We start from the raw sequence: 11,674 nt of genomic DNA on the forward strand, positions 1-11,674 counted from the left end.
CTCCAGCCTTTGTCTTTTTTCCCTGAGGTGCTGTGTATTTAAATTAAAGCTGATATTATTTATCTACTCTTTATAGAGGGGTGCTACACTTCAGGCCCTGGGCACAGTCTGCCTTTGCAGCGCAGGTTTGTACAGCACCCAGTACACAATTCCCCCAAGCTGCTAAAAGTAAATGTAATAAGATAATGTCATGCCAGGAAGAGTGATGCTTTTACCCATAAGTTAGTCTGCAGCTTACAGTTCAGGGTTACTGAAGATGGATCAAATGGGACTGACTCAGAGAGGGAAGAGCTTCTGCAAACGCACAACATCCTTTCTTAGGATCTGCGTTTGAATGGCAGACAGTAAAAAGTCACAAGCCACTACAACGTGCTGTGTAGAAACTTCCAACCATTTCTTTCTATGGCATAATTAGGTGCACCCACATAACCAGGCAGACACCACACTGACATACATTCACGGCAATCTTGGATCTAAAGGGGAAAAAAATCAGCTATTTGCTAAAGGTCTGTTTTTTCCCTGGTTTAGAGGTGACTTTTTATTTCAATCGCCTGAGCTGAACTTTTTAAGAAAAGGAGTAAAAACACAAGGTGGGAGAAGGAGGGATGCAGTATTTTGAGTCAAACAGCCATTGAGGGCTGTGGTGCCGTTTATATGCAGAAACAGTGGCATCTAGTGGGCAGGTTTTCAGATGGGAAAAGACAAAGTTAGCAGACACTGAATATAAAACAAGGCAGCGATTAAAACCAATGATATGTTTATCTTTTCCACAGATGAAAGATTTTCCCAAGTCTGCTGTAATCTTTTCATGTAAAAGCATTTGGAAATCAACTATTTTGCCAATTTTCCCATCTTCAGCATACAAACTTCAGAACATTTGTTCTTCCTGTTTCTATTCCATTAAGCCCTCTCATGGCTTTCATATGTAAATTCTAATCACTTAATGTTATACAGATTATCATAAATCTTTACCCAGTAGGAAAGCTAATGGTTTGCATGCATGTGTAAAAGTCTAGCATTTTTCCCCAAGTTTTTACACATGGGGAAAAATAAACCTCCAACTAATCCTTGAACACACTTGATCTAGTTCAACCTCAGACGATCTCAAACACAGCATGGCTTTGAAGGAAAGATCTGTGTGAAGGAAGAGAACAAAAATGCAATAGAGCAGCCACACCGAAGGACTCTGGAAAAAGCTTAATTACATGATTTCTGTAGCTATAACTAAGTGTCATGTTTACATAGTGTTAACCTTTTTTGCTAAGTATGTATGAGTTTTTTCACTGCTGAGTCATAATAAATGCTTGAGTTAATTTATTTATGCCTGACCCTAAGATCCTGTTCTTTTATTAGTCCGCTGGATTACATGTAAAACACTGTATATATTTTATGGACTTACAGAAATGTATAATAAGCAGGATGAGGGGTTGCTACATCCATGGCAGTAGTCTAAAGCAGTCACACACCTTTCCTCTCTCTTTAGACTGCAGGGTTTGCCAGTTCTGAGCAAACTGCTGAAAGCCTGCTTTGCTGTGATGGCCTCCTCTTCTTTGGCTGTCTCTCAGGTAGGTTGAAGGGTGTTTCTCTGTTTATTTGCAGGGCCCAAATTAATTTGCATGAATGGAGGACTTGGCTTCTTAAACCTGGCAGAAGAGCTGGATGTCTTAAAAAGAAATATCTTGGCTATGTTCTTCATGATCATGGGATCACAGAGGCACTGACAGGTTTCAGTCTAGGATTTTCTGCTTTACCCTCATAATTTTCTGTTCTTTCTTTCTTTACACCTTTTTCTCCCTTTATTCTTTATGTTTCAGACTTTCCTATATGGTGTCTGCTGTTTTTCTTGTCTTGATGGACCAGGAGGTACTTCAGTGGTCAGTTCTACCACAGAACAGAAGTGTAGATATTTTTAAGAGCGAGTTTACTTTTGTAAAGAAGCTTAAATGCTGGAATTCTAGAAAAACTGCTAATTGTTTTGATTTGTATCTGAGTGCAAACTTGGGTTGGCTCTTTTGCCCATTGGCTAGTTGAATCAGTCTGACACAAATGTGGGCTAAAGACTACTAACACTATACCAAAACTTTCTCCCTTGTGAAGTGGGAGAAAGCATGGAACAGGTACCTGGAAGTACCTCACCTTTCCTTGTCTCTAGTTTTCTCTGTGTAAGTTAGACATAACAATACTTTGCTTTTTTTGGAGATACCTATATGAGATCCTTCAACCCTAATGTGGAAAAGCAAACTTAATAAACAATCTTTATGCCACATGTTTGCTTTAGGATTAGCTCAGTGTTGCCAAGGTAGACCTAGAAGATACTATTCAACCTTCCTAGTTATCTAACTCATGACTGAATATAACTACATGGGAGTTCTTTTATTTCACAGAAGTACTTAAATCAACTTTCACTCAGTGAAAGTTGGCATAATTGGGATGGCATGAATTTTTCACTGTGCAAGAAAAAAAAGAGCCAGGATTTCATCTAATGACTTTCATTCACTTCAATGGAGATATGCAAATTGAGATCTCTGTATTGAGAGTGTCCTGGATGAAGCACACAATAGCAGCCTCATTATACTTTTTTACACTCCCAGATTTAATCTATGATTTCGTCTTGACAGTAGGGAAAGCTGAGCCTTTGATGCTTTGACATTTAAATTATTTCCATGGAATCATCTAGGAGAGCTCTCTTACTGGAAGGAAAGTATACTAGAAGGACTGTTGATCTATTTCAGCCTACCAAATGCTCTGTTGCAGCAGTAATTACCTTATGTGTCTTCATAAAACTGTTTGTTTTATTTTGCTACCGGTCCTCAGGCTCTTCGTGTGACTGCAGTGAGGGACTCTGAAAGTTACTTTGGTCCATTCATAACTAATTCTATTGTCATTACAGATTGTAACAGTCATCTAAGAGCCATCAAGACATTCTTCATGCTGTTTTGCAGACATCATATATTTACCATCTGACTGTACGAGATACTCTACACGAAGGCATAAGTTATAAAGGTACACGGGCAGAAAAGGGGTGGCTGGATACACGTGCCTGACCTGGCAGAATCATAAAGGAAAGTGAAAAGTTGTGCAGAGAAAGTACACCATGAACAGACTGCACCATAGTGCCTCCCAGCTGGTGATCCTAGAAAGTCCTGTGATGTTTCCTTAGTACTTTGCAATACTGAGCCTTGCTTCCAGTGATTTTAGCAGCATATAGTATGGGAGACTAAGGTAACAAAATAATCTGAAAATGGATTTGAATCAAGCTGTTATTATGAAACAATACATGAAATATTCATCAGGCAATTAAACATAGATTAGTATTGCATAAATGTTATGTCTTCATACATATTTAACATTATTATTTAACGTACAAAACTGTAACTAAGGATTCCTCCAAAGCCCAGAAAGCTGGCCTTGAGCTCATGTTTATATTCTCCAACTTTCTGTGGACCTCTCCCTCTAAGTTCCTTTTGCTTCAGACAGTCTAAAGCTGTACCCTTAAAAAGCATACTCTAGGACTAACCAGTGATTCGTTCTTGCCCGTATCTCAGAAACTGGGGGAACCCTTGATTTATTTATTCATGCATTCAGTTACTACTGGTAGAAAATATATGGTGGCCTATAACATATCCAGCCATTTATAGCTGGAAGTTTTGCTGTATCACTGGGGTTGCACTGTGTTGCAAGGAGGTTCAGCTCTCCACTGAGCACGTAGCCAAGGCAGGAATAATCTCGTCCTCAGCACAGTCACAGTATCTTTCATCTTCAGTGCCCATGAAGAGATCTGCAGAAAAAAAAAGAAAATATAATTTAAAAACATGCTGACATTGGCCATACTAATAACAAACAAAGGGCTTCAAATCATTTAAGCGCTTTTCTAACATTAATTCTTCAGAATTGCCTGTGAGCAGCTATTGAGGAGAATTAGAATTGCTAAGTGAGCCAGCTTTCAACTGTGTCTCAGCTGGAAGGTTTTTTGAAAACTGCCAACTTACCTCCTAGGGCTAAGGTTTGGGAATTTTAAGTTTTTGTTTTTAAATAAGTTTCAGACCTTTGGCTTCTTGTGGATTAACAGCTCCATTGAAGTCTACCACGACATCCAGATTTTCAAAGGTATTTAGATATGTACAGGTACAAATAGATAACAGAATTTTAAGCAGACAAACTTTGTCTTTTGAAACAGATCAGCCATGACAGACACCACCTCTGTATTCTACTCCTTAAATGCTTTTGAAAGTATGGAGCTCAATCTGCGACTTTTATTTTAAAAAGTTAACTGTGAGTGATATAGCATCACTATTATGGCGATGAGTCAAATTTATCCCAGTCAACAAATTTCATGTCTGTTTAAGGAATGTAAGCAGGAAGGCTTATGCTGTTATAAAAATGTAGAGATATAGGTTTATCTTCTTTTTTTGGCACCACAAATGGCTGTTGGGTAACTGGAAGAGTTTATGATTTATACTTATCTTTTACAGTTCTATACGTTCCTTACCTCAATACATCACATTTTTTTTAATGTAGTGATAAGTTGATACTGCATGCAGAGCACACAGGGGAAAAAAAGGATGACCGTATCACAAACTATTGGGATGTGTCGTTTTGTCGCTGATTGGCTTGTGAGTAGTGCCGGGTTTCTGAGCTGCGCTTTGGAGCATATTTTCCCATTGAACTCTATGAAGCATATGATAAACAGAGGCAATAAAGCAAATGATGCTATTACACTGATGTTGAAAATAATAAACAGAACTAATAATCCATGCAAGCTCTGTAAAAATGTTCTATGTTAATGTTTACCAGCATGTGTACTAAATAATGAATTCCATTTTAAAAATCAGCAGCGAGCAAATTATTACAGCTGAGATACTGCAGAACAGGCTCAACTCTTAGCAGGACAGACTCCATCTTAAATATCTCAGGGACGACAATGGTGAGTTTAATCCTGCCACAGTCCCAGCAAGAGCTAAGTGAACAAGTACAAGGCTTAAATAGATGAGTTGGAAAAGGAGCACAAGCAGACAGGAAAAAACAGGGGCAATCTGAAGCAAAATCAATAAGAACGTTGTGCAGTCACCAACTTGTATCCATATAGCAGAGAAATGCATAATCAAATGTTTCATTAACACAAACAGAGGTACCGTGGCACAGTTGATGCCTAGGGCCCTTATGTTCCCTGCCACTGCTCTGTTGCCAGATGCTTTTCAGCACAAGGTACTTCCTCCAGCCATTGGTTGTCTTCCAGTTTGTGGCTCTGCCTTTTATTATGAAAAACAAAATACACACTGTAAGAGAAATATATATATACCGACTGCAGGGTAGGCAAAACCATTAGATTGGATGCACTAAATCCCTGTTGCAGTGTGGGAGGCAATGCGGATTCAACCAGTGTTCAAGGAATTGTTCTTCTGATCTCTGCTCCAAGCGCTGGAGGTAAAGCATATACTCCTATTTAAAGAAAAGAAAAAGTAATTTAATTATGTAATCACTCAAATCTAATGTCAGGCCAATGAACCAGGAGAAATTTACAGCTTGTGTAAGAGCAATTAATTTACCCCTTAAAATTATCAAATATAGTGAAATGGTGTTGCTAGTCAGCTTGCCCCAACCTAGCAATATTTAATGAACAACATCACCATCCAGATCAGTAAAGGTGTTGAACAAGAATTTTACAACAATATTCATAAATTAGGAATTCTGCATACACATTTCATCTTTGCACATCAACACAGAAGCCTCTGTGGGTCCTGAGGGTACAGAAGGAGTCTCACAGATAGGTCTGTTGTACTCTGTTTTAAAAATTGATTACTGCTGATTAAAAAAACATTAACCCCTTATAGAATGACGTGGCACTACTCTGAAGGGTTCTAGCAGTAGCGCGCATCAGTGCTGATTGCTCTTTCCTACTAAATAAAATAATGTGAATTTCCGATAGTAATTGATAGTTTTTTGGTGTAAGCAACAAGTTATCAAGCTGAAGCGAGCTGCATACCAAAAACTTGGCCTCCATCAGGAACAAAATTTACTTTTAAGAAGTTACAGTCCCAAGCATTTGGGCTCATAAGCTTTGTGAACAGGAGATACATTTTTTCAAAATATACCCCCGTTGCTTCGCACAGTAGGCTCTGTAGGAATGCCAGCTGTAGCGTAAACCCTTCGCGCTGGCCGAGTATTCCCACTGTCATCCAGTTCCCTGCTCTTTGTGCTGACCAGAGGGTTGGTACACCGGGTGCCAGCAGGAAGCGTGAGTGTCCTGCCTTCTACCGCGCTTTCTGTCCTCGCAGCACAGGGAGACTTGGTTCAAACCCCTCTGTGAGACTGCGTTATGAACTTGCGGAGAACAGACCGAAACGACTGAGAAGATGCCACATGATAAAAAGCAGGGTGTTGGTCAAAGTAAGATTGAAACATGCTGATAATATAAATGACATTTTTTAAATAATCAAAGATGGCAGATCTTGCTGTCTGTAACTGAACGGGCCTTTTGACTGAAACGGCACTGTGGAAGTCAAACAGTGTCACAAAGAACTGCAAATTAAATTCCCCAGCTCAGCATGATCTGGCCTAGTACAAACAGCTTTTGCTTAAAATAGATGAACAGAGGTGGGTCCGTCCCAGCATTCAATTCATTCTACTACAAAGAATCCACACAAAATGAGTTTTTTCTCCTTGAGCCGGTGGTAGAACTGCACAGGGATACAGAGCCACGCACCCTCATCCACAAGGGAAAATCTCCATATTCCACATGGCAGCGGGGGATGGGTTTTTTATCAGAGGATATTTCCTTTTCTACTGACAACCTTGACATTTGGTGAGAAAAACACATACTCCTAAGTTCAGGTTTTCTTACAGAAAGCCAGTGTTGTTGTATAGAGGGGAAAAAAAAAGGTTGGAATTTTTCAACAAAGTGTTTGCTACTAATCGTGGTAGGATGGAAAGTGGTGAGGACGGAGCAGCAGAGGTCAGTAATCAGACACCTCTCTAGCCCTAGCTCCCTCTGCTCCCCACCTAGAATCACAGAATATCTCGAGGAAGGGACCCGCAGGATCATCGAGTCCGACTCCCTGCGCCTCGCAGGACTACCTAAAATGAAGCCATATGACTAAAAGCTTCTATGTGTGCATGTAACTTCCTGCAATACAGGTTTTAACTCAATCCAACTTCTCTACTGTTTTATTTATTTTGTGTTTAATGCATATTTACTACATAACATATTATATAATTGTGGTGGTATATTAAGCACAACCATAGATGGGAGCTGTATTCCCGCTAATTTTCAAAAACTGTAAGGCTCGTTTAACAGCACCTTAGAAATCAACCCAATCCTTCGTGCTGTGGGCAGCAGTGAAGCCCGTGCCTTCTGGGTTTTGGCTCTGTTGTGCAGCCTTGATCATACGAGATGTTAACAAGCGCAGTGCAATATTCTCGTGACAGCATTCATCTGTCACGGCCGTCACACTTGACAAAGCAGCGCGTGCATCGGGAGTGGTGTACGACCAGCCACCCAGGACAGCCAGGTGGATTCGTTTTGGCTGGTACGCAATAACCACGAGAGATGGAAAAGCACCAGCTGTCTCCACAGTCCCGCAGGGTACATGTCCAACGGAGCTCCGAGGTGTGCAGCACCTTGCTGAACTCAGCCCCTCGTATTCATCATACGTGCACAATCCATTGTGTGCTTTCTAGCCTCTGTGGGTTTTGCCTCTTCAGAAGCATGTAATTATAGCAGAGAGTATTTATTTTGGAAAGAAATAGGCAGCAATTTCAAAATACCTCTAGTATCTCCTGAGAAGTGCAGAATTATATGTTACATCTTGTCAAAGTAAGTAAAACAGGAGGCTCCTGAGTTCTTTTACTTCTTCTTTTGTTGTAATATGGTTTAAAAATAAATAAATGTAAATACTGCATGCCAAAAGAATGCTGTTGCATTAAGCTAGCAACAAAAAACGTCTACAATATCATAACAAACCATCCTATCTGTAGCATTCATAAATAAGTGAATAAAAGCAAGTGATTTTAAAAGCTAGTTCAGAACTACCTCGATCTCCACACTGACCGCTGACACCTACATCTCCTTTCTGCCTTGAGTGCAGAATGTACTGTAAGCAGAAGACATTTCCTGTTATTTAGGTTTTCAGGAACAACCTGATGAAATCCACATTTCTATAAATGAAAAGCCACTTTCTTCTCAATAATTTAATCGGCATTTTTGAACCATGATAAATAATTTCCACATTCTGCAAGCATACATTTCCTGAGCAATATTCAGCACTTACAGAATGCTACTTAACAGTAACTGAAAGAATGTAAAGAGTTTTTTTAATATTTTAAGGAAGAACTCAGCTGCTTAAAAGGGTGATATTCATAACACATTACTTGGAATTAAATCTATAGAAATTTAATACTAAGCACAAATGTTTGGGGGTTTTTGGTGTTGGTTTTTTGCTTTTTTTTTTTTTCCAGTTAGCGTAATTTAAAAATAAATGTCATAAATCACCCTCATTGGCTCATCAGGGAAACCAGCTTTTCTCGGTCTGTCTTCACGACGAGTTCTCAGAATCTGTTTGGCATCTTTTGCAGCCAAAATTGGTGAAGTGTCTAAAGACAGAAGAGCAGAAATTAGTTCTCAAATCACCAAAAAGTTAATATTTTATCTGTCAGTTGTAAAATGAAATGTCTCCAAACCTGATTTTTGTCTATATACAAAGTGTTCTTTCATTACAGCCCCTTCCCAGGGGAGATCGCATTCCAGGAGATATGAGTGGAATTTTAAACCATTTTTATACTTGTGCTTTCTATAGTTCTACCAGTATGAAGCAAAGCCTACATATTCATGTTTCTCTCTAAAATGAGAAAATATAACAGCACCATCTAACCACTGACATTAGTAACTCTTCCAATTCTTTGTTCTTTTCTGTGTTGCTTTACTCTTTAGGATTATTTTTCAAAGTAATGAGTTAGAATTTTGTTGCCGAGGAGAGATTGCATTGAACATTTAGCTTGCAGGACCTTGGTAAAATAATATTAAAATAGTAAGCTCATAAAATAAAACTTTTTGGGTTTAGAATAAATTACTACAGTGTGGTAATGCCGAGAGTAAAATATCTAATACAATAGCATGATTGTTAAAAAGCAAATCATGGAACTCCCGCAATATAAAAATAGTTAAGTATTTAAAAAAGAAATATGAAGCTACTAAAATACAAGGTCGACAAACTAATACTATTACACTATGCTCTGCAGCTCTACGTTCATATGCAGCTTTGTTTTATAAGAACTCCTACCTGTAAGAGTGGTCATGAGGACCAGAAAGAAGACAACCACAAGCAGCTTCTTCATTTTGATTCTGCTTTCTCTCAGTCTGTTCCAAAATGAGGAACGCTGACTGAGGCATTAGCCTATTTGAAGTAGCTACGTCAGTCACAAATGTTTGTTTATGCTTTAACTAATTTGAGTGATAGTATGATTTTGAAGACATCTGGCCTGAAGTTTTGAATATGGCTATTATCTGCTCACACATTCTCAGCATAACTCTGTTCCTGAGGGAAAGAAAATAGAAGACCATTTTCCACTTTAGGCTTCAGAGTTACACTGGGTATTTTAAATTTGTGAAAATAAAACACATGACCTTACATCTAGCACAGCAAGCCATGGTTTCGGGTGCCTAAGATAAATGAATGTGTTTTAAAAGAAACAATTGTCCATTCCTGAACGTTAATTTCAAAGGCAACCGCAAAAGGGCCCCTTTGTCAAATACTGTCTCTAACTGTACTCCAGCACAGATGTACGTATTAATGTGGTTTAACGGTAGCAGAGCCAAATTATTCCTGCTGAAAAACAAAGCAGAGAGACTTTTATCAAATTAATAAATAAAACAAATGAAAACTCAGATAATTCTTCTCTTTTCAGGACCAGCTAGTAGAAAACAGGATTATAAATGTCCTTACTAGTAAACACAGTGTGAAATAAGAACACAGGCTAACAACTGTAGTTGCAAACTAGTTTATGCCTTGCAAAATGTGACCGTCCAGCCCTCTCCTGAGCAGCACTACGCTGGACGTATGGCACCGGCACCACCGATTTGTAGGAAAAGATGCGTCCCTTTGAGTATAGCGTATGAAGTGAGGAGTCAGAATTTATCAGCAGCTCTTGCACGAGGCGTGTGAGTAATTAGCACGTGAGTAATTCCCTCCAAGGGAAAGGTGCAGCACATCCCCACACCTCCTGCACCACAGGGACTCAGCCGGGGTTTGCCAGCCTGGCTCTGAGCAGGTCTCTTCATTTGTGCCTTTTTGTTTCCTAAAGAAGCGGTGTTTCTTCTGTCTGTGCCACTGTGTCTGCACGAGCCAGCCAGTTCCAGGGAAAGCTGGCAGAGAGCTGCGGGTCTCAAAAACGTTAAGATACAGGACGGTTTAAGAAATCAAACAGCAGGTCAGAGGGAGAGGCTCTGTGAATGGCCCCTCAGATGGACCCCTTCGGGGTGTGCTTAACTTCGGTACACACCGGAGGCTGCAACCCTGAGACACGTTTCCTTAGCTGGCCGGGCTGGATTAGCTCAACTGCTTGTACAATTATTGATGCACTGTAGAACCGTGCTGTAGGTGTGAAGGCTTGACCAGAGTGAAAGCACGTGATAAAAACGAAGCAGTTCAGGAGTTGGGCAGTTCTGGCATGTCGTCGAACTGTGGAACATGTGCGTTTTTCAGCAGGTGTTTTAAGGTATCAACAGCCTAAAATCCAAGAAATATTATGGATACTACATGGATTTATGTAATTGTTCAAGATACTGTTTTGAAAGTGTACAGCACCTATTTATTTTCAGAACTGCTACAGGGGAAACAGTGTAACATGTAGGGCAGAATGAAATTATGGGGGGAAAAGTATTTATGGTTGGGTAATAAAGGAAAAAATAGTACAATGACCCCAGTAACTACAGGCCCATCAGTCTCACTTCTGTGCCCGGCAAAATTGTGGGGAAGATTACGCTGGGAGTTACCGAAAACCACCTGAAAGGCAACGCAGTCATTGGTCCCAGCCAGCACGGGCTCACGAGGGGAAAGTCCTGCCTAACACACCTCAGTTCCTTCTGGGACAAGGTCACCCACCTAGCTGGCCAAGGGAAGCCACTCGGTGGAAGCTTCTTGGATGTCGGTAAAGCCTTCGATACTGCCTCTCACAGTCTCCTCCCGGACAAAACGCCCGGCACGCAGCTGGATGAGCACGTCACGCAGCGGGGGAGCAATGGGCTGGCGGGCCGGGCCCAGAGGGTCACAGTAGCTGGGGTTACATCGCGCTGGCGGCGAGTCCCTGGCGGGGATCCATCCCGGGGCCGGTGCTCTTTGATCTCTTTGTAAATGCCTTGGCTGCAGGGCTGGAAGGAACACGAATTCAGGGTGCTGATGACACAAAATCGGGAGGAGCCGTCGACACCCTGGAGGGCGGAGAGGCCCTGCAGAGGGATCTGGGCAGACCGGAGAGCGGGGCAATCCCCAACCGCATGAAGTTCAAGAGGAGCAAGGGCCAGGCTCTGCACCTGGGGCACGACACCCCTGGCCCTACGCACAGGCTGGGGAAGGGGAGGCTGGAGAGCAGCTCTGCAGAGAGGGACCTGGGGGTTCTGGGCAACGGCAAGTTGAACGGGAGCCGACAGCGTGCCCTGGCAGCCAAGAGGGCCAGCCGTGCC

The 11,674-nt window shown here is 41.1% G+C and overlaps 1 protein-coding gene across 3 annotated transcripts; it reads right to left on the reverse strand.

The window, feature by feature from the left end:
• Window positions 1–3,267: 3,267 nt before the first annotated feature.
• Window positions 3,268–9,931, reverse strand: C16H17orf67 (chromosome 16 C17orf67 homolog). 3 transcript variants are annotated; one of them, XR_010375483.1, is made up of 5 exons: window positions 9,276–9,931; window positions 8,489–8,589; window positions 5,300–5,439; window positions 4,490–4,668; window positions 3,268–3,778 (listed from the first exon to the last, which is right to left on the reverse strand). XR_010375483.1 is itself a non-coding variant. In XM_064467438.1 (4 exons), exons 1-3 carry the CDS (start codon window positions 9,328–9,330, stop codon window positions 5,323–5,325), a joined length of 273 nt encoding a protein of 90 aa, XP_064323508.1. In that variant the 5' UTR covers window positions 9,331–9,931; the 3' UTR covers window positions 3,268–3,778; window positions 5,300–5,322. The 3 variants fall into 3 exon arrangements, 2 of the variants coding, with proteins under 2 accessions (XP_064323508.1, XP_009499681.1); XM_064467438.1 differs by lacking the exon at window positions 4,490–4,668; XM_009501386.2 differs by lacking the exon at window positions 3,268–3,778 and having other exon boundaries at window positions 3,785–5,439.
• Between the last annotated feature and the right edge of the window lie 1,743 nt (window positions 9,932–11,674).

The sequence above is a fragment of the Phalacrocorax carbo genome, chromosome 16 (assembly GCF_963921805.1).
Source record: "Phalacrocorax carbo chromosome 16, bPhaCar2.1, whole genome shotgun sequence".
NCBI lineage: Eukaryota > Metazoa > Chordata > Aves > Suliformes > Phalacrocoracidae > Phalacrocorax > Phalacrocorax carbo.

Excerpts from the sequence above, each read along its gene's own strand:
- C16H17orf67 (XM_064467438.1), bottom strand. The coding sequence starts at position 9,330 with ATGAAGAAGCTGCTTGTGGTTGTCTTCTTTCTGGTCCTCATGACCACT. Across the intron at positions 8,590-9,275 it reads CCTCATGACCACTCTTACAG|ACACTTCACCAATTTTGGCT; the intron begins GTAGGAGTTCTT and ends TTCTGTCTTTAG. Across the intron at positions 5,440-8,488 it reads TCCCTGATGAGCCAATGAGG|GAGTATATGCTTTACCTCCA; the intron begins GTGATTTATGAC and ends TTCTTTAAATAG.